Raw genomic sequence first — 21713 nt, 5'->3', positions numbered from 1 at the left:
TGGTATTCCAATTATACATGTGATTTCACTTGAAATGACACGTTCGGTTTTTTATAGTTAATTACTTGTTTATGTTAATGTACTGTACTTGTATGTGTGTGGTATGTAAATGTGAATGTACAACTTTTTTTTTACATTTTCAAACATTTGACACCAACTATCGTGGATTCTCGCGATATTGCGACGTCGACGAGGGGAGTGTCAAATTCCAAGAGAGAGGAGAGGGGAGCCAGAGAGAGGGGCGCAAGGGTGAGTTTGTAAACACTTTATTACGCTTTTAATTCGCCATACATCTGTCGACGACACGAAACGATGACAAAGTAGCATCCGGCGCGACAGTTTCCGTGTGTGTTGTTGCTAAAACGACGCGTCTTTCACATTGTCAAAACTGTTGTTGCAGCTACAGCGCTCCATTCGGACCCATGTTCTCGCTGTGCATTCAAGTGTCAGTCCGCTAACCTCCCCACCAAGCAGCCGCTAGCTTTTTCCTCTGCTTTTGTTTGCTGTGACTGTGCGCGGCAATGTCTCTAAAACAACCCCGGCTCACTTCGGCTGTGTGTGAAAGGTGGTTAATGTGTGTTTGCTGTCACCGCAGAGACTGGTAGTAGCGATGTTATTACTCAGTTTGAATGCGCGTTCGGCCTGTGGGTAAGGCTAGCCACAGCAGCTAGCCATTAGTTTTTTTGTGGATACAAAAAGTTGATTTCGGGTTTGTAGCCAATAAGATGAAGCCAGTGGGTGTTAGTGACAGTGTCTGAAGCCTCGATGCTGCTGAATGACGTGCTTATAGCCAATTGCTGTACAGAAAAGGCGGTCTTGTTACGGGAAAAGGCAGGGCTAGGTTTGCCCGTACGTAGCCAGAAGGTAATGGAGGCTAAAACTTTTTCCAACATTCTCTGATGAAGTTGCTCAAGTTTACATGGATTTTGGGATTTCAGTGCGACAAAAGCCCTCCGCCTCTCCCCCCATATGTTCCTAAAATCTCAGCAGAAATATTAGCCTGTGTGTTATTTTGGCGGTAGAAAATATTATGCGATGGTAAACAAGGTCTGCAAGGTCAGTCTCAAAAGTCTCGAGTAATAATGATATCCTTAGTATTGCAATTTGAGCCCTTTAACGCCCAAGGATCCGTATCCCCGCACATGTCAACACCTTCATTAGGAATGTAGGTCATGTTTTTGGCAGAGTTGTACCTCATTCCATCACATAGAGAAGTTTTACACCAGAGAAAACTGTTCAGTCTGCTCTGGCCAACCCAACATCTTGACCTGCTCTTGGTAATGACACACATTTGGCTGCAATTTCAGCCTTTTATTTTCATATTTCAAGATGGAAAGTACAATGGCTGCATGATATGTCAAAAGTTTACTGTCATTAAAAGATACATTACATACAGAATGCTTGAACTGGGTGTAAATGTAGATTGTTCTTTCTTTGTTCGTTCTTTTTTTTTTGCCTAATATATGACAGCTTAGCATATTTTGAACAAAAATAGTAAGACACTTGCAGTAGGTGGTACTGCAGTTGGATTTAAATTATTATATTTACCTTTATATAAGGTTGCACTTTAGAGGAGCAAAACATGTTTTAAGGGGCTTTCCCTCCTGTTGGAAATGGAATTAAAAAACTTTCAGTGTCTTATAGGCTGGATAGTATATTGACTTTTCATATTATATTGCTATATTTTGATACATGGTGTAGTATTAGACAATGTTCTGTCATCCTTAACACAATATTGTTCATACTGTGCTCACTTTAGCATCTCATTAGAGCGCAGACTCTCCTGAGCTCTCTTTCTCTCTCTCTCACACACACACACACACACACACACACACACACACACAAACACACACTGCATAACCCCGCCCCAATCTTTCAGTGCAAGTTACAACTCAACTGAACATTGCATAAAAGAAAATATTGGGATATATAAGTTATAGTGCCATTCAGCCAAAGTTTACTGGGATATGATTTTGGTCCATATCAACAAAGCCCCAGCGTTTGTTATTTTATCGCAAGTCATCCTCACAGTGTTCAACAATGTTTTTGCATATTGCATAGTTTCCTAACATTGTGCAGCCCTAGAAAGAACATCACAACACTGGACATTGTAGAACTAATTGTTGCTGATGGAAATACCTGTCTTTTCACATAGTGGTGGATCACTAATCATCTAATAATGTGATACACATATACAGTCAATTTTTCAGCAACACTGAATTTGTCAACCTGCAGTTGAAAACGTTTTGTATAGCCATATTTGTGTTACTGGCTTTCTTTCTGGCTGCAATGTTTAATGAATATTTGTCTTGTTGTGCCTATAAATGCAAATTAAAACTGAAACGTTGACATATTACATTCATGGTAAATATATGTAAGTGCCATGTTTGTATGTGAGTTGTACAATGGTATATATTTGAGTTAATTGGAGTGAACTGCACTGAGTCCATCCTGTATTGTGCTGCATTGTCTGCTGGCTAGCATGGATTTAGCTTTTAGAACATGTTAGTTATGCAGACATGGAGATAGGATTTCATTTGTTCCATTCACAAAATCTCATGTTCACTTTGCTTACATAAATACATACTGGCTGCACACACCCTGCTACAGTACAAAGTAGATCTATGTCCTGTAAAGCTTATAGTCTTTCTTTCTTTCTTTCTTTCTTTCTTTCTTTCTTTCTTTCTTTCCTGTCTGTCTGTCTGTCTGTCTGTCTGTCTGTCTGTCTGTCTGTCTGTCTGTCTGCCTGCCTTTCAGTATTTCAGTATTTCAATACTTCAATATCTCCTACCCCCTCCTTTACTCTTTTTTTTCTGGGGTCTCCCCTACCCTCTGGCAATTCAAACCTCAGATTCCAGAGTCATGGCTGCAGCACAAGCTATTAATACAGTTTGTTTAGTCAGTTTCCTAGCAGGCTGCATCAAACACTGCATTGCTGTGGCTGATTATAGCTGGGACTCGTTCCTCTACACCTGCTGAGTCGGAGAAATCTAAGTTAACGGTGGGACTTTGGCAGCAGCTCAATGAGAGGGTCAGGAATCAGGGCAGTGTAAGTGGTTCCATGTCACCTTGGAGGAAACGTGTTGAAAATAGGTGGATTTGATATCCACGCCTGCCTTGAATATCAGTGATGTGCATCAGACTGTAAGTAGCAGAAAGCAGACAGATTTATTGTCTCTCACAGAGTTGATGTCTGAATGAGTATTTTACAGTGTGCTGTTAGACCTAGCACTTTCAACTTATTAATTGCAACCATAACTTATTCAGAGACACATCTGACAATCACACTGATTAACAGTGTAATTTGTATTTTACATGCAATTTTTCAAAAGAGATAGAATCTATACAAGCAAATTACATTTTCCACACTTGTCGTATGGAATTTATTGTGGACTTACCACAAAATCAGATCCCATATTTCATGTTGGTGCCAGCCAGCCAAGTTAATGTCTAGCCTGTCTTAACTGAGATGTAAACTCTGAATCTGTTCCCCCTCCTCACGCCAGATGTGTTCACTTCCCCAAACAGTCCACACCCTCGGTATAACGAGCTCAGTGGAGTATCTTGTTTGCAGACACGTTTCTGCCCAAATACACTCAGTGGATTTTAAAGCACTTTGCAAAGGCCTTGGCACCAATCTGTGGTCTTTCTCCAGAGCATGGGAGTTCTGCAACAAATCAGACTGCTCTGCTTCATCTAGCCTTTGATCTGTAAAGCGAGGGATGGGGCTTTTGCTTACAAACATGATGTACACCCCTTTCCCCATAAATACACGGAGTTGAGCGACATGACACAGGCCTGTTACAGACCCAGCGTCATGGGAGAGCTTCGTATTCCAGCACAAGGCTTCAGTAATCATGTGTTGGCTGAGGAGCAGCTGTTCTCCGCAGAGGGAGGAAGGAGGAAAATGTACTGACTTCAACTTTGGGAAAACGTTCAGACATTTATGCTTCGCCAACATAATGAATAATCTGTCCCACTCAATAAGTTCACACTACATGTTCAACTCATGTCATTTTTTACAACAGAAATTAATGTGGTCACTAACTCTGCAATATTACTAAATACCTACTAGCACAACATAGAACGACAGACTGTGCTGTCAAATTTTCATAGTCGAGGTAAATGTTCTGAAGGTGAATCAGAAAAGACAACCAAAATGTATTTAATTAAGTTAAGTTAATTTGATTGGACACTAGGGCTGAGCAATTTGGGTAAAATATCGAATTGTGATTTTTGACATATACTGTGATTGTAATTTGATTTGTAGTATAACTTTTTTTAGTCATGTTTTTGTTAAATAATTGATCAGCCCTAATGGACACTATCCCTGCTCAGGACAGCATTTTTTATTTTTTAAATAATTTTTTAGAAGTTTTTATTGAATGGTTTCTACATGAACACTTTGTACTTGTTTACAAAGTAAGGCCCTTGATGCATGTTGGTCATTTTCAGCAGGGCAGTGTTGTGTAATAGCTGTCAGATATCACTTATGCTCGTCCATCGTCATTGACGTCGCTCCAATTCCCTGATTCAAGTTATTTTCCTAAACTTCCCATTTGGTTTTCACCTGGTGTGTTTCTCGGCAATGGACAGAATGGGGCTGAGACCGGGGAGGGGGGGGGGGGTGTTAAACACGTGGAGTCATTTTCCTCTGTGGAAACAGCTGATAGAAGCTTTAAGCCTCACATAGCTTTAGTTTATGTCAGACACAACAGGAGGAAAATCCAAACAGATGTACATGTACATGTTTAACGCTTGACAAAAGCTTGTACTTGGGGAGAGGGGAGTGCAGATTGTGGAAGGCTCTGGAAATGTTCCCCTTTATGCTTTCCTTGCTTGACTCTATTATTAAAATACAGATACAGATAGAGGCAGAATGTGTTGCTTGCGTAGCAGTCAATTGTGTCCGTGTGAAACGATGTCAGCGATATTTTCTCACATCTAACCAAGTAGTTTGTTTAGCCTTGACTCGGTTAACGTTCCTCTTCAGTGTCACAAAAGAGACTCTCTTTTTACCCACATCATCATAGTAACTTAAATATTAGAATAAATTAAATGTGATTAAAATGCCCCAAAACAGTATCATTTTAATGTTTTTCTTCCCAGCGATATCCTCTATGAGAGATTTAGATTCTCAGATAAAGAAAAACATGTATGTTATTTAATAAATGATGATGGCAAAGTGATAAAGCCGACAGCTTTATTCACAAAATAATTTTTCCGCTGTTTGTTTCAGGTGATAATAATGTAGCTTTTCAGGTGAACAGACACTTGAATATATCACATCATCTAACACTGAAAGAATGATGTATGAACAGAGGCATAAAACACTGAGGATGATGATGTGGGTAATAACGTGATGATTAATTGTTAGTCTATTCTCTGTATTACAGACGGTTCACCTCTCTGAATTAGACTCACCACCTATGCTCAAGCAGGTGTTTTCATAAAAGAAACGCGAAAGTAACCTAACATTTTCAACATATTAGAAATGAAAACTAACCCTGAAAACCCCCACAAAAGAACAGTAGTGCCATAGTTTGCATGGATTGCTCTTTCAACCTGGCTTATATAACTCATTGTTTCAATCCCTTGATTGAAGTTCCTGAGTTTGTGGCACAAACCCAGTCATTACAGCTGTAGTTACCTGCTATTGTCTTTAGCAATTAATTGTTCCGTCTGTCAATTGACAGAACATTTGGCATAGTTAAGAGAACAAGAAACGTTGTGGAACTGCCGTTAAACCAAATAAAAGTGGAGAAAAACTGTGACTCTTCATATTTGAATGGGTGAAAACAACATTTTATGCATAAATGATTTGGTGATTGATTCATCATGTAAATGGTCATTGTTAGCTGACTAATCGCCACAGCTCTACATGTCACCCACTCATTAGTTTATTATTGTATGAAAGTACTTGTAGGAAACCTAAAGCGTCATATCATGTGCGTAACCTTTAAAATATCTGTCACATTCAAGGTATTGTCAGATGACTTCACTCCATGCTAATCAAGTTAATCGGCTCCACACAACTCTTCATGTGTTTCTCAGTATAGCAGTGTTAAGATCTTGTGTCGCCCGGCAACATTTTCACACTGAACACTAAAATCGATTTGTTTGTGTCAAGAGACAGACGTCGGCAACAGCAACACTCATCTAGTAAAGCAAGACAACTCCAGATAGGTTTGAGTAGGACTGAAACTCAAAGAAATGTCCATGAAAATCTACAGAGGTGAATTTAAAAAACCTGCTTGTTCAGCAGCTTCAGGTGATTAATGCTTCTTACCCCTACCCACAATTTTCTGGTGTATACAAACAAATGCTCTCTCTTGTTTGATAGAGCCTGTTTATAGACGCAGGATAAGAATAATGTTACAATGTCTCTGTTTACAAAGACCAAACAGAGACAGAACAATTACATCAACAATAGCAAAAATCACCAAAATATATGCGGTCGCAGCTTTAAATTGTGGGACTGACTGTGTCCGTCAGCTACGAGTATCTCCATCCAAAAAAGTTAGAGGCAACCAGGACAACAGGTAAAAGTAAGTTACAGTGTCAGGTCAGTGTGAAAGTACTTATTTGTACAGTTGTTTCACATGAGAGTGTTCAGAAAGTGGATGAAGAAGACTGCAACAGAGCCAGAAACAACTGAATCAGAGCAAGGGTAAGACTGAATGAGGGGTACATGAAGGGAAAGGGTTGGGAGGTGCCGTGGAAGTGCGAGGTGGGAGTGGTAATGAGAGAAGGAGGGATTGGAAGTGAGGGAAAATGAGACAGAAGGAGAAGGAGAGGGAGATGTCTTTGTGTTAATGGTAGCTGCCGTCCTCTTTTGTAAGCGGCTCCTCATTGGCCGACCAGAAGCCCCCCTGTGTGAAGGAAATATCACCAGGGAAACTTCGTCTTGCTGCCTCTGTGCGTGTTTTCCTCTCTGCCAGGGTTATTTTTAAAAAGCATTCGGCTTCCTGCTTGGACTAAAGACTACAAGCCACAGCATCCCTGTTTTGTTGTTCTGAGGATTTTCCAGTTCACGAATCAAGAAAAGCCACAGCAATGTTCTCTTCCTCTCCTTTCCCACAGTTACACTGCAAGGTCTTTGCAAAAATGGGGGACGACCGACCTTTTGTGTGCAGTGCTCCCGGCTGTGGACAGGTAAGACTTCTTCCTCCCTTTTCCTTGTTTCAGGTGTGTGCGTGCGTGTGTGGTGTCGGGTATTTATGTCCTTGTGTAAATACTCAGTCAATGTAGGCTGTCCCAGATTATTATTGAACTTATTTTATTTTTAAAAGAAAAACGGGAAGTTGAAGATGCTGTATTTTAAGATGACACTTCATTTGAGCATATGTATGATGAGTGAACTTGTTGACCCTGAAAAGTCTTCACACTTATTTTCATTGATAGGATGATGTCTACTCCTAATGACCATTGCACCAATAGTATTCTAGCTAGCACACTGTCTTTGAGACAATGCCGTCTCCTTAAGCTGTGACTCAGTGGAAGCTCCAGTGAGTAATCAGAGTGCAGTTATTGTTTCAACCTGTCACTGCTAACTTCCAGCGCCTGCAGACACAGGTTTGAGCCATGGCAGTGACTCAGCTGAGCGCCAGTAGTGTGCTCACATGGCAGTAACGTGGTGTGTTGTCAGTGCTTGGCCTGATAAAGCAACACATTAAAAGTCAGGACTCAAAATAATCCAACATAGGAAACATCATTTCTGATCTGCTCAATTAGTCGTCTGCTGCTGTAGTCAGTTGGGTACAATATCCTTTGCATTATCTGTTAATAGGTCGTCTGGAGGAAAAAGTGTTGTGTGTGGTTTAGAATCTTTTGTTATTTATAAGCCCATATCTTTTTCTGTGATCAGAGCTGATCTGCTGTGCATGTGGTTGGCGGTTTAAACAGCAACAGTGTGAAGCAGTTAAACATGTGTGTGATGGATAAATAAAGGATGATTGCTTTGCTTATTTCCCTCTCAGAACATTACGGGCAGCTAGGGACTCTGTCCTTAAAATGTTTCTGTGGCAACATTAATACTCTGAATATTTCATGTGTGGATATCATTATTAATTTAGTCGACAGTAAACGCAATAACAATCACATGGAAGTTTTTCAAAGCAAAGTGACAGCTGATGATTATGATGCAGGTCTACAGCTGTGGCTCTCTCGTCAGCTTTGTTTGAGTGTTAAACCATTGTATAAACAGTTCTGGGGTTCGTGCTATGGTGTGATTGTGCTAGAGGTTTGAGTGTGTTTTTCATATCCCCAACACAACCTTACTTGCAGAAACACAGACATGATCTACATGTTTTTTTAAATAGATTTTAACATTTAGATAACTACTCTATTTTATTTAAACCCCATCCAGGCAGCATCATCCACTGTTTGTTGCTAACGTTGTGTGTCTGCACTTTAGATGTTCATTGGATTTATGAGGAAAAAAACAGAAAGGCTGTTGAGAGCAGTTCAACAGAGCTGGGTGGTAGCTGGGTGCAGAGAACACGTTTGATTAATTGTTTATTTGAAAGTATGTATTCAGTTTAGCTGTCACAAGAATCAGTGGAGTAAAATGATTGATTAATTAGTTCTGTATAACACACAACACTAGAAATGTCTGAACTGCGAGTAGACTGAGTACAAAGTTATTATAAAGGTTGGGTGTCTGTTTTGTGTGTACTTGTATTTATTACCTCTTTAGAACCTTTTCTGGTATAAACACTGACCTTGTCAGGATCACTAGATCTCACGGGGGCCAAAACCTGGTCCTGACGATGCACAACCTCATTTCTGAAGAACAGGTTAAGGTTATGGTTAGGCTGTACAAATAAATGGTAATCAGTGCAGAGAACTAGTCAAGAATAGGTGAGGCTAGTGGTCAGAGTTGCTGCCACAAACAAAGCAGTGTATCTGAACCATTGTAATTTCAATATTCTATACACATTATTTTACTCATCTTTATACAACATACACTCATTATACATGTTTAGAGCCTATTGCCATTTGTGTATTACTTTTATACATTTAAATTAGTACATACCTAGTACTTTTATACAATATTTATACTTTTTAACTAATTTTCAGGTACCTTTATGTTGCTGTTTTGATAAATGTGATGTGCGGGATGAGCTCTTTAATTTCATGTTCTTTTACACTGTGACAATAAAGCTTTACTACTACTTCTACTAATAATAATAATAATATTTACTATTTAACCAAATTTGTACATTAAGACACATGTGTTTGTTCCTTATGTCCAAATGCTGTTAAAATGCTGCCCTTTAGAAGCAACAGTTGTCTACCAGGAAAGTCTGAATCATGCCCATAATAGAACATGGATGATTGACTCCTGGCTTTGCGCAGGGTTTTCCTTTTAACAACATCAACAACAACAACAACAGCAGCAGCAGCAGCAGCAGCAGCAGCAGACTCTCCATTATATTATGCCCAGTATTTACTGTGTGGGGAAGGTTAATCTGAGCTGCCAGTATCTTATACGGGGCGATTAGCTGGAGATAGTTCTCCACAAGACCCAGGCGCTGTGTTCAGACGAAAGAGACAAATGAGACGTGTAGTTGTATTGGTGATGCTGCCTGGCCGGGCTAAAAATAAGTCCCATGACACTTGACTGTGTTTCCACTTCACTCTCACGACTGAACTCGCAACTGCAACACAGCACCCCTAAAATAGGTTGCAGCGAATAGTGAATAGGCTGGTGCCAGAACCAAGATTATTCCTCCTACGTCTCTTGACTGATTTGCCTCTCCTTCTCTCCAAAGAAGAAGTGCCGTGTCTCAGTGGAGTGGATGGCTGTTGCTGCTCTCTTATTAAGATGTACTGTTGCTTCCCCTGTGGATACCCGATAAGGCAACAGTGTAGATTATGTAGAGCTTTACAGAGATACAGTTTACTTTATCCATGTGTTATACACGCTGACAACTTCACAAGAATCTTCTCTTCTGTAAAAAAAAAAAATACATTGCACTTGCATGCTAACCCTGTTTCTTTCTAGATCTTTGTAGGTGTAACGTCATTTGAGCCTATATCCTGCAGCTATAATGGGCCCATACAGGGCTTTAAAGACTGAGGAATTGTACACCACAGATGCACTGTTCGTTTTTTTTTGGTTAGTCACATGATGTATATAGTATAGGCTGTATGTGTTGGGCTACATCTCCAAGAGATTATCTGTCTAACATGATGCAATACGATATCTGGGCTAAGATGTTAGTCATTTTCTTTAGGTTACCAGAAATTATAGACAAGTACCTTGAGGCTAATGTATATACTGTTTTAATCTTCCGTCTTTTATTTTTGCTCACTTCTTCCAGAGGTTTACCAATGAGGACCATTTGGCTGTACACAAACACAAACATGAGATGACACTGAAATTTGGACCACCAAGGACTGATTCTGTCATTATTGCAGGTACTGTTTGTCATTCAGATCAAGACTATTTAGTGTGCATCACCAGCAGTGTACTCCAACACGCTTTGTGCAATCTCAAGAAGAGCCGCTTCGAAGGCACATTTATGACATGGGTGTCTATATTCAATGAGGAGTGTGAATGAAGTGTAAAAATGCCACTTATAGTTATTTCTGTTCATTCCTGTTTGCCAGACACAACACCTACTCCCACCCGCTTCCTAAAGAACTGTGAGGAGGTTGGTCTGTTCAATGAGCTGGCCAGCTCATTCGACCAAGATGACGATGAAAAGAGGGCAAAGAACTCGGTAAGAAAGGTTTTGGGTTGAAGATATTGTTTGTGTTTTTTTTGTTCACTCTCTCTATGATTGCAAGTTTGCACATTTCTATTTCTATGTACAGAAGCAGATTAAGCGCTCTGTAAAAACACCCATTAAGTGAACAATCATTTTTTTATTACCTCTTATCCGACTAACCGCAAGTGTGACGGTAGTCATAAATTAATCCTCTTGCAATATTCTGTCTTTGTGCTCTAGTCTGTGTATCCATTCACATTAAATTATAATAGCATAATCATATATTTTTTTTCTTTTTAAAGTTTTATTGCATATAAAATAGTATTTCATGAACAGATGCTATAGTTGTTTATATGTAAAATACCCACTTCCTTTTTAATGAAGTGTAACCACTGAGACCGTTATCTTTGATAAATATGGGTTCTTCACTCCTCTCTTTCAGGACGTTTACCTGATGTTAGAAAGAAACTAATTATTACATTAGTCTGACTAACAGCAAACTGTTTACATGTTGTTGTGACTGAAATTGTACCAAATCAAATTCCTTTAAGTTGGAACTGTGAGCAATGTGACTCCCAGTCACATTGCTCACAGTTCCAACCCCCTGGCTTTAAACCAGAAATAACAGAAGAAGCCAGTTCTTAGATGAAGGCAAAAAAGCAAGAAAAATGGCAACATTTTGAAGGGGACCAAATTTATGCTCTGCCAACAACTAGCCACAAGCTAATCATTATTTGCCTAATACTCACAAGCTGATATTTGGCCTATAACCACCCTACCTATCGCATACCTGATGCATTTCATTGAATACATTGATTCACCACTAGTTCTTGTATACTGGGACAAGTCCAGTTGAACGGCTACGTAACTGTGCATGGAAAGGTACTAACTCTCTGTCCTTCTCAGCACCCTGCTGCCAATTCTGCAGCTTTGGACATGAGCCTGCAGACAGCATCAGAAGTAAAGGTGAAAAAGGAGGCACCCGTGGAGGTCGACTCCTCGCCACCAGACAGTCCCGAATCTATATCTGGAGGATCAGACAGTAGCATAGAGTCTCTGGTTAAAGAAAAGGTATTACAGAAAATAAAGCAGTGGGAGATGAATGTCTCATCATACGTATCATTATACCTGTGCTGTATTATATAAGTGCATCTTCAAGGGAGTGTTTCATCATTTTATTTATACCTAGTCAAAGGTTGTATTGTTGTATTTAAAATGACTGTATAATGAGTTTATAATTGTTTTAATTTCCCTTATTTTAGGATTTTACTCCTACCAGGAGTTCAGCCCCCACCCCGACTATTGTGCGTCCAGGTTCCCTCCCATTACACTTGGGCTTTGATGGCCTCCACCCTACTATGCCATCACCAACTTCTGTCATCACACAGGCACCACCCTCCAGTCGTACTCTGGGGTGAGTTGAGTTTTTTCAACATCCTTGTCCTGATATCTGCTGATCTTTGTTATCCTGATGTGTCTCCATTAAGTCATTCTAAAACTTAATGGAGACAGAAAAATTAAGGATTTTCTGACCCTGTATGAGAGGGTTTCCAACTCTTCTGAAAAAAATCCCAGTCATGGAAAATGCTTGAAAAAATTGAAAGGGAAAATTACTTGGAAATTTATTTCAAAAGGATTTTATTTTGCTTTGGCAGACATTGAACTTGTGGACTATCCATTCAAGCTCACAGAAACAGATAACATTACCATCTGAAGTTCCCTTCAGAATCATATTAGCATAGTAATTTGTGTACAAGAGTGCCATAAGATCTCAGAAATGCTTTGAATGCAGTCCGAAGTTACATCATATAGCAGCAGATGCATTTCAATGAAAGTCGAACTTTAACTCATAATAATTTAAGTTATGTTGACCTGCATATGTGGTTTTTCTTAGATTAATTATTGTTGTTTTTATCCTAACTTGTGGCTGAAGTGGTTAAATGGGTTTATAGGTATTTTTGGAGTATAATAAAGCGGAACCTGGAGGCAAAACAAGGAATAGAAGCAAAAAATGGATTTGAGTCAAACGCCAGCTAAATACTGGCTTAACTAGTGTGTTATTTATTTTTCATTTGCAAGCATTAGTGTATTTAAAACAAAGCAAAAATGTGAAGATAAAATGGATCATAACATGACATCAAACGCATATGTTACGATTGTGGCTTTCAGACATTTTCTGGCATGTCCCTGTTCAGAGGCTGCAGATGAGCCTATTATTAAACACTAATACAAAGTACTTTGTACTTTGTAATACAAAGTACTTTGTACTTTGTATTAGAGTACAAAGAGTTGCTCCTAGTATTTAGATTTCAAGAAAAGTATTAGAATAATGATAGTTTCTAAAAATATCCCTCACAGAGAGATCTTGATATCGATGAGATTTAATAACCAACCGCATTTGGTCTGATCTGATCTGTTATGCATGTGACCACATTCTTAAGCCCTTTGAATTCAAAATACTGGGCCACAAGGAAGGACAGTCTGCTCAGATGACATCCTCTGACCCACTACAGTTTCACTTCTGGTACATGTGCTCATTTTTGGCCTGTTTTATAATATTAATGCTAAGCACCACACAATATTTGAAATGAGAAAGATCAGATTTAATTGTAGAGCTGGGTGCAGCACATACTACTACTCTCCCAAACTCTGCACATTTACATAATGTTTGTAGATAACAAATTATTGTTTAAGTCCACCTGAACCTGGACATGTAAAATTAACGTAAACAGACTTTTAGTTGCACCCAAATAATGTAATTACTACTGTATACTGTATGTATACTTTTAACTGGACTCCAATTTGCCCTAGGCTCTCTGTGCATGCTCCACATTTCCCACCCCCAGGCTTTGACCCAGAAAAGTTAAAGAATCTGGTATAGAGGAGAAGACAACAGCAAAAACAATGGTAGAAATCCAGACCGTTGCATTTATGGACTAAGCAGAAGATTGAATTTATGCTCTGTCATTTAAAAAAGTTAATGGATAGCAGAAAGACGCTGCCAACTTAAGTTGTTTTTATCTGTGATGTAATGGGTCAACAGGAAAACACCCAATATTTACAAGCTGACAGTGGGCATATCGCCACCCAGTGTAGTGGAGGTAGACACACCATAGTCTACTGCTAGTGCTTGTATACTGGGACAAGTACAGTAGTCCAATTAAACAGCCAACTTAACCGTGCATGGAAAAATACGGACTTGGAGAAAAGAGTGGGAACCCTGAGTGACAGTGCATCATTAGACTGCCGGCTCCAGTGCTGTACTGAACCTTTACTGACTGATGAGTCAAATTTTTTGAAAATATGTCACCGGTTGCAATACAGTATGTGATTTGTTCTGTGCAAGATTTCCAATAATTTTCAGAGCCGAACTATTGTGGTATTGTACAGCAAACAGTGCAAATCTTTTGTTTATATCATTTCAGGGCCTGTGCAGTTTTTGTCTGCCCTGCTTGGAGTAGTTATGTTAGATGTACATTATCTAAATGTATGTTTTGTGGTTGAAGAAGCTTTAGTTTCCCAAGTGGTGCGACATACAGAAACTTTGGGGTCATGTCTTTAAAGGAATAATCTTGGTTCTGCTGTCTCCTTGTCTAGTTCTCCAACCAGCCACTACCCCATGATGATGCTTCCCTCTGGCCAGGCAGTGCCTTTGCTCCCTGGCCCTGTACAGATTCCCTCTGTCATTAATGTAAGGCTGACCACTAGTTCAGATATATTGTATTTCAACAAAATAGCTAAGACTTTGATTTGAGTTATTCATGTTTCATATCTCATCTCCAGCTGGCCCGACCCTTGTGCATGGTACCCAACATTCCTGGGATCCCTGGTCCTCCTCTGGGAGGCAGCAGCAGCGGCTCTAACTCCCCCTCTGGCTACAGCATCCACTCAGAAGCCAAGATGGTGAGCACTAGATTAGCTCTCTATTTTTATCTCTTTATCTGTTCTTTTTGTCTCCATCTTCAGCCTCCAGCCTTCCTCTGCGCTGGTTTAGTTTGTTCATCATATGACTTTTTCCCGCAGGAACTTTGTTTGTTTAACCCTTGCACAACAACACACTTGCACTGCATTAATATATGTATGCGCATAGTTCTATGATACACAAGTAACAAGTGTAAGATCCTTCTTGCCAATAAAATGTGGAGATTGAGTAAATTTAGCCTATGTGAAGATATTAAATTACACTCATCAAACACTTCATCTGTAGCCTCCAGAGCTGAACCCAGTATAGAAAAGGTTGAGATAGAGGAGGATGTCACATGAATGTTGCTGCTGAAAATAAGCGGGAATGTTTGACACTGTCAGGGTGAAGATCTCGTTCGAGTTTGAGCACATTTTTAAATGAACTCCTCAGAGGATACAGGTTGTTCTCTGGGGACAGGGTGGTAAAACCTGGTACTGGGTCACATTTCATTATGGAAACTTCAGAGATCAAGCAGGATACATAGTCAACAGGATTTAAGGCACGTAAAATAAAATTCACACTGCAGTCCCTCTGCTGCAAGATTTCACAGTACAAACATTTGTCTCTAAAAATAACCGGCTGTCATGACATGATGCATCTGGTGCGTAAGTGTGATTAAAGCTGTTTTGAAGGCTTATAACAAGCTCATTTAAATGGGTTAACACTGAGTATGGAACGTAATAATCAACTGTGGTTGCTACTGTGTCTGATTTGTGATTTCATGATTTAATGATCTTTTGATATTTTTTTTGCAACAATAGTCTTTTCTTGTGTATGTTGCACTGCTTTTACAGTTGATTAGGAAAAAGAGAGTGTTTCTTTTGTTCATTTTTTGCTAATATTGCTCATCTTTTTTTTTTCTCCTCAAGCGCCTGAAGGCTGCGCTGTCACAGCAGAGCCCGTCAGGACATAGTATGGGGATCATGGGCATGGGCGGCAGCCCTATGGTGCCTCAGAGGGCAGAGCAGAGCCAGCTGCTTGTCCAACATCCAGATGCTCCATCACCTGCTCAACCTCAGGTACACTGTGTGTTCTGTCATGAAGGCTTGAACAGAAACACTACTTTAACTCAAGTATAGAGTTGGGCAACTTAAGTCTATGCCAACATGGTGTTTGAATTTGGTACCAAACCTAATCACAAATTTTGGTTCTTCCTTTCAGTTCCCTGAGCTGCGTTCACAAGCCACTTTGTCTTTAGCATCACTTAGTTTACTTTGTGGCTCCGCTAGAGATAACGCAGACTTGCGAGACTGCACTCGCATGTCTCTAGTGTCACCGAGTGGTGAAGGAGGTAAGCTCCTTGTGTTTTGTTCACAATCCAGATCACTGGGTTGTGGCAGGTAAACAAGAAAATACACCTCTCGTGCCTGCAGTGTGCCTTTGATTTGAATGTCTGTTCAAATCAAAGGCACACTGTTGTAAAGAGATCTGACATAAACGGAAAAGGATGCGATTCAAACATAATGTGCAAAAGATTGCTTCAAAAGGAATGCTCAAATTTATATTATTTAATGTGAAATTGGTGCAATTCAGTTTGTAAAGTTGTACTAGAAGTGGTTCAGGAGTACCGTGGTGATTTAAACTGATTTTGCACATCACCTGTTTTCGTTACAGAAAATGGAGGCTGGACTGCTGTGTGATGACTCTGATGACTTCTGACTAACATGATGACACTATGACTCAAACTTCCCTTTTCTCTCTGTCTTGCTTCTACCGACCCCCCCCCCCCCCCCTCTCTAGGTATCTCCAGCACAGCCTACAGGTGGGCGTCGGCGGCGGACAGCAGACGATGACCCAGATGAGCGAAGGCAGCGCTTCCTCGAGAGGAACCGGGCTGCGGCGTCACGTTGCAGACAAAAACGCAAACTGTGGGTCAATTCTTTGGAGAAGAAGGCAGAGGAGCTCAGCTCCATGAACGTCTCGCTGTCGGTGAGTGGGCCTGGAGTGGGTGGGCTGGGCGGAGATTAAATGTGTCTGCATAGTCACTCAACTAATGAGAACTAGTTCAGGAAGTTGAACAGATGTATACCAGATAAGCAAAAAAAATGAATGTCAGGGAAATATTTGACACACAAGTTGAAATTGTGGAACCATGTACAACTTGATTCACATCCTCATTGTATTATTTATTCAGGTTATTTTTAAGAGATAAAATAATTTGCAGAAAAGTAAAACATTATTTTGCTCGTGATTGATAGTAAAACATCTCTATGGCCAGAAAATGGAGAATACAAACAGAGAAACATCACATTGTTTACACCTCAGTAACGCTGAATTAGGGAACGGGGCTTTTTTAACGGGGCTGTTTTTAAACAACATTAGTGATACGTTTACTTTTGGTTTCACAGTACAATCAGTTTGTAGTTTTTAATCAGCTGATCCTCAATCTTCTCAGAATGAAGTGTCTCTCTTGCGGAACGAGGTGGCTCATTTGAAGCAGTTGCTGCTGGCCCACAAGGACTGTCCTGTTACCAACCTACAGAAGAAGACTGCCTACTTAGGTACTTGCACAATAAACCTGTGTTGGCCAGTTGGTGTTGTTTCAAATTATAGCAAAAGTGATTTGATTTTTGACTCGATTTTTTTGAAGTTGGGCTGCACGATTCTGGGGAGAAAGGAGAATTGCTTTGAGTTGAGATCACAATTTTCTCCTTGTTTCAACATATTAGATAATATTAGTTATTACATTTTTGCTAATTTGAAATGCTGACACACTTTTTCTAATATTCAATGATGCAGCCTCAATTAAAAGATAAACATCAATTAATGACAGAAAATCACCATCATCTAATTATCATAGTTTTTCTCACTTATTTTTCTGTTATAATTAAAAGCCACACATAACATACAGCATATGTACCCCTGCTTTTTCACAGCCATTTAGTAAAATTACTAAAGTACTAGAGAAACTAAACTATTTTTAGTTTCCTGCACCTTTAACCCTTCTGTGACCATCCTGGCTTCGGTGATCGAATTTGGCATGTGTACTTCTCATTACAGTAACTCTTGTGTGTGATATCTAGAAAAGTCAAAAACTATGGACTGGCGACCTGTCCAGAGTGAACCCCGCCTTTCTGTGTCAGCTGAGATTGGCACAGCACCCCGCGCGATCCTCATATGGAGGATAAAGTGGTAAAAGACGGACGGAGCTTTGCGCCCATATACTTATCATTACGGTAGCCCTCAGGACATCTGCATAACGACCGTCCAATCACAGACAAGATTGACCAGGGTGTCACGCGTTTGGGACATCAGCTTCTCAGTACCGTAATTCCTAAACGGTTGAATAACTGCCAGATATCAAAATTAAAGTTTATCTTGGAAAAAAGGGCAGAAGCATTCATTCACTGTACAATTTTTGACAATACTACAGCCATAAAATCAAAATAATTCCAGGTGGCCTGATTATCATGATGGCCATAAGAGGGTTAATGTTTATTTTCTTGTTGATGATTTTTATTTTGTTGACGATAGAATCGTTAAATGCGTTTAATCTGTTAATGTGTCATCTTTTTTCCCTGTGTAGCTGTAGAAGAGAGCATGAGAGACACCTCAGAGCCCACAGGTTCCCCTGCACAAGTGATCCAGCACAGCTCCTTGGCACTCAGCCCCCAAAACGGCCTGAGCTCAAGGGCAGCAGCTGAGGCCATGGCCATGTCTGTGCTGGCAGGAATGGGCCAGCAGCAGAGGGCTGAGAGTGGACCCTCTCATATTATCATGGCTGCACAGTCTCAATCTGCTGCCAGATGATGAGCGATGTCATCATGGCCAAGACTTGGCTCACCCCCGAGGGGCAGAATAAGAGCAGTGGATACCCCCCCCCCCCCCATACTCCTCCCAACTCCCTCAATCTAGAAGTCCAAATATCTCGTCTTTCGCTTCCCCTCGTTATCCTCTGCTCTCCCTGACCCTCCTCTGGAGCCATCATGCTGTGGCCTGGAGCTCAGCAGCAGCCTTCTGGGAATGGACTGAGACTTTGGAGAGAGCTTCCTGTTCACTTTGCCACAGACTACAGGGGCTGGAATCCCCCCCTACACCCCCCCTCCCTCGTGATCAAATCAGAAACCAAACAATACACACAGGACTTTACACTGTTTTCAGCGGGCAGTAGTGCCTTGTGCCTCCTTGACATTTTTAGCCATGCACACACCCACACACGCCATCACAGCATACGTCCCCTCCTGTACATCCACTTCTCCAAAGATGCAGTAGTATCTTCAATAGTCATACGACCGTTTTGTAAACAGTTCCACCTCAAGGTGATCTCGACCCAGAATCTTACCTCATTTACTCCCCCCCCCCCCCCCCCCCCATGATGAAATGTATGAATTGTGTGTGTGGTTGGCTCTGTGTGTATATATTCATGTACATCAGAACATAGCAGTTTGTCTACTCCTGATCTAATACAGTACATTAATATTTAGATTGTTAGCATGTGACTTTTTCTATTAGGGTGTTCTTAATACAGTATGTGCAGCTACATTTTTCAAACTAATTGGCACATCCTCCCAGACTAGTCTACAGAACCAAAATGCATTGGCTTCCTCCAAAACAGTGTAGTATCCTAAATTATTTTTTTTCTCACCTGAAGGGAATTTTCCTCACCTTTTCACATTCTTCCAAAGAAAAACGTTTAAGCAGTTGATTGGTCTATGAGTGGATGACTTTTCCATTTTTTTTCTGAAAGTATTTCAGTGACTGTTTTTCTCTTGTGTGGGCCCTGGACTTACTGTAACTGTTACCTTCTCACTTCTCAGGATGTTGCACATCCTTGCTGCTCACTGGAAGTGCGACGAAACCCCTTATTCTCTTTGCTCTTCACCAAACCTAATCAAAGCCATAACAAATCAGATCTCTGAATCTCCAATGGCCACTCGGTGCTTGTTCTGGGACAGGAAGTACATGGCCGGACTGTTATTTTGTTATTCAGAGGTCACAGTGACACAATATACAGTATATTGCTTGTTATTTGCACTTAAACACAGTCATAATTTCTGGTAATTTTGCCTTAAGATCACATTGGTGCCTCTGATACTCCCCACTTAAAAACAAGCAGATTTACTGGTGTATAATCAGTGGAGCCTTAGCAAAATACATATATTTGTTCATACCATGAAACGAAAAACAATCAATGAGGGAAAAAGATATTTAATAACTTGCTTAGAATTGATTTAATCATGAGTGTCTTTTAAGCGACATAAAATGTTATGTCTGTCATCTGGTGGAGGGACACATCAAGACGTCAGACACTTGGAGGAAAAAAAAAAATGCCTCATGACTGTTTCTGAAGTGGCTCTGGCTCAAGTTCTCTAGAAATCCCACCGCGATGTTTTATCCAGATATCAATATATTTTTTCATAAACAAACTATACAAGCGGTATTCTTTTCTTCTTGTTTTTGTTTCCTGTATATTTTTGTCTGATGTGATCATATATTTGTAAGATGTGATATTTCAAAGACAAAATATCTGTCCATTAACACGAGGGCATGTCTTTATGCACTAAAATAATACAAAATTATTGTTGCTTTGTATTTCTGTCCATTTATGTTTTTGCGGTTCTCTGATCTTTTAGATTTTTTTAAATGATTTCTTTTCCTCTCTCTTTCTCTTTTCTGTACTGTATACATGAATGGGAATTTGCTCAGCAGCTTAAAGACTTTTTACCTTTGACTGAACCTTTTGTCCTAAAGACGAGCCTGGCATTTTGTTGTACTCTGAAGCTGGCGCTATATTTGGCTGGCGGTCCCTTCTAGACGAATGTTCATATGAAATGAAAATTCAAACTGTATTTAGTTTTCATGTGTTCATGTAATTCATGTCATTGGCACCTTTTTGTCACTTCTCGTTTTCTTCTGTCGCGTGCTGTTTTCGGCACGATACAACTATTGTCATAATGCTTCTGACTGTACTGATGAATATAGAAACAAACTTTAACACAGACTTTGTTTTCGCTACAGATAAATGTCATTTTTTTAATCCCCTTTGTAATATCTTTGAAGATAAATTTGGTCATTTTTTTTGACGGTCCTTGTCTAACTTATTCTTACAGAATTGGTTTATACCTGTCGTCATCACAGTTTGTGGCATAGTAATGTTACCTAGAATTGTTATAAAAAAAAAAAAGAGCAGTTTAATGGAAAATGCAACAATTTGAAAGTTGCACTTAGTGTTGTGGTTTTTCACACTCCTGTTGTTGGACTGATGATTTCAGAAATTGTCCTACTGTACATATCTGTACTAAATGAATATATTTACTTTTCCATGCATGTCCAAGTGGAATACTATGAACACTTACATACAGTGCTGCAGTTTTAATTAAAGAAACTACATCTTAATGAATATTAGATGTGTTTTTTTTATTATTTGTTTACTTTCAGCTTAGAATCATTAATCATCAATTATGTTTCCTGTAATCATATGTGGATATGGAGAACTCGTTAGTGCCTTTTAAAATGTACAATGAAAAGCATTCTTTATATGCTGTGCTTTATATAAGGACAATGACTGCTTTCTTCTTCTGACCAGTTCCAGTGAATCACTGTTCAAAGTAAATCCTAATATTTTTCCACTTTTCATGAATGGTCCAGTGTGAAATGATAAGTGACAAAGAGACTGCAAGAGCATCATCATGGTTGTGGTGAAAGATGGTGGCCCCTGTCAAACTAGGTCTTTGTTCTAAGTATATACAGGTTGCAACTGGTAGTGATGTGAGCCATAAAAATTTGAAATCCTATTTTTTAGGCTCGAGATTTGCAATTTCGCTGGCGACATGTTGAGGCTTTGCAACCCGAAACTCACAGGCATCTCCTGCAACCAGGCACCTGGTGTCCACACATGTGCCGTGCTTTATCGTGGAGTTTTCTCCTGGTGGTCATTCAGTATATTCTTATTTCCTGATTAACTCTATGCTTTCTGCAGGGTTCTCTGGCCTCCTCCCACAGTCCAAAAACATACAATATGGGGATTAGTTAAATTGGACGCTCAAAATGAACCGTAGGTGTGAGAATAAAGGGTTGAATGGTTGTTTGTC

General features: G+C 39.9%; 1 protein-coding gene across 1 annotated transcript; it reads left to right on the top strand.

Annotated features, from left to right (window-relative positions):
• The first annotated feature begins 206 nt into the window (after window positions 1–206).
• atf7a (activating transcription factor 7a) lies at window positions 207–21022 on the top strand. Its single transcript, XM_058643134.1, has 12 exons — window positions 207–249; window positions 7084–7155; window positions 10329–10425; window positions 10618–10730; window positions 11625–11789; window positions 11981–12132; window positions 14316–14409; window positions 14502–14621; window positions 15552–15701; window positions 16423–16611; window positions 17078–17183; window positions 18209–21022. Exons 2-12 carry the CDS (start codon window positions 7108–7110, stop codon window positions 18430–18432), a joined length of 1458 nt encoding a protein of 485 aa, XP_058499117.1. The 5' UTR covers window positions 207–249; window positions 7084–7107; the 3' UTR covers window positions 18433–21022.
• Window positions 21023–21713: the final 691 nt, after the last annotated feature.

Source organism: Solea solea, chromosome 11 (genome assembly GCF_958295425.1).
Source record: "Solea solea chromosome 11, fSolSol10.1, whole genome shotgun sequence".
NCBI classification, from domain to species: domain Eukaryota; kingdom Metazoa; phylum Chordata; class Actinopteri; order Pleuronectiformes; family Soleidae; genus Solea; species Solea solea.
This window is presented reverse-complemented; position numbering and strand designations above follow the sequence as displayed.

Coding starts and splice junctions, on each gene's coding strand:
- atf7a (XM_058643134.1), top strand. CDS start 7,108: ATGGGGGACGACCGACCTTTTGTGTGCAGTGCTCCCGGCTGTGGACAG. Junction 11,790..11,980: donor AGTCTCTGGTTAAAGAAAAG/GTATTACAGAAA, acceptor CCCTTATTTTAG/GATTTTACTCCTACCAGGAG. Junction 17,184..18,208: donor GAAGAAGACTGCCTACTTAG/GTACTTGCACAA, acceptor TTCCCTGTGTAG/CTGTAGAAGAGAGCATGAGA.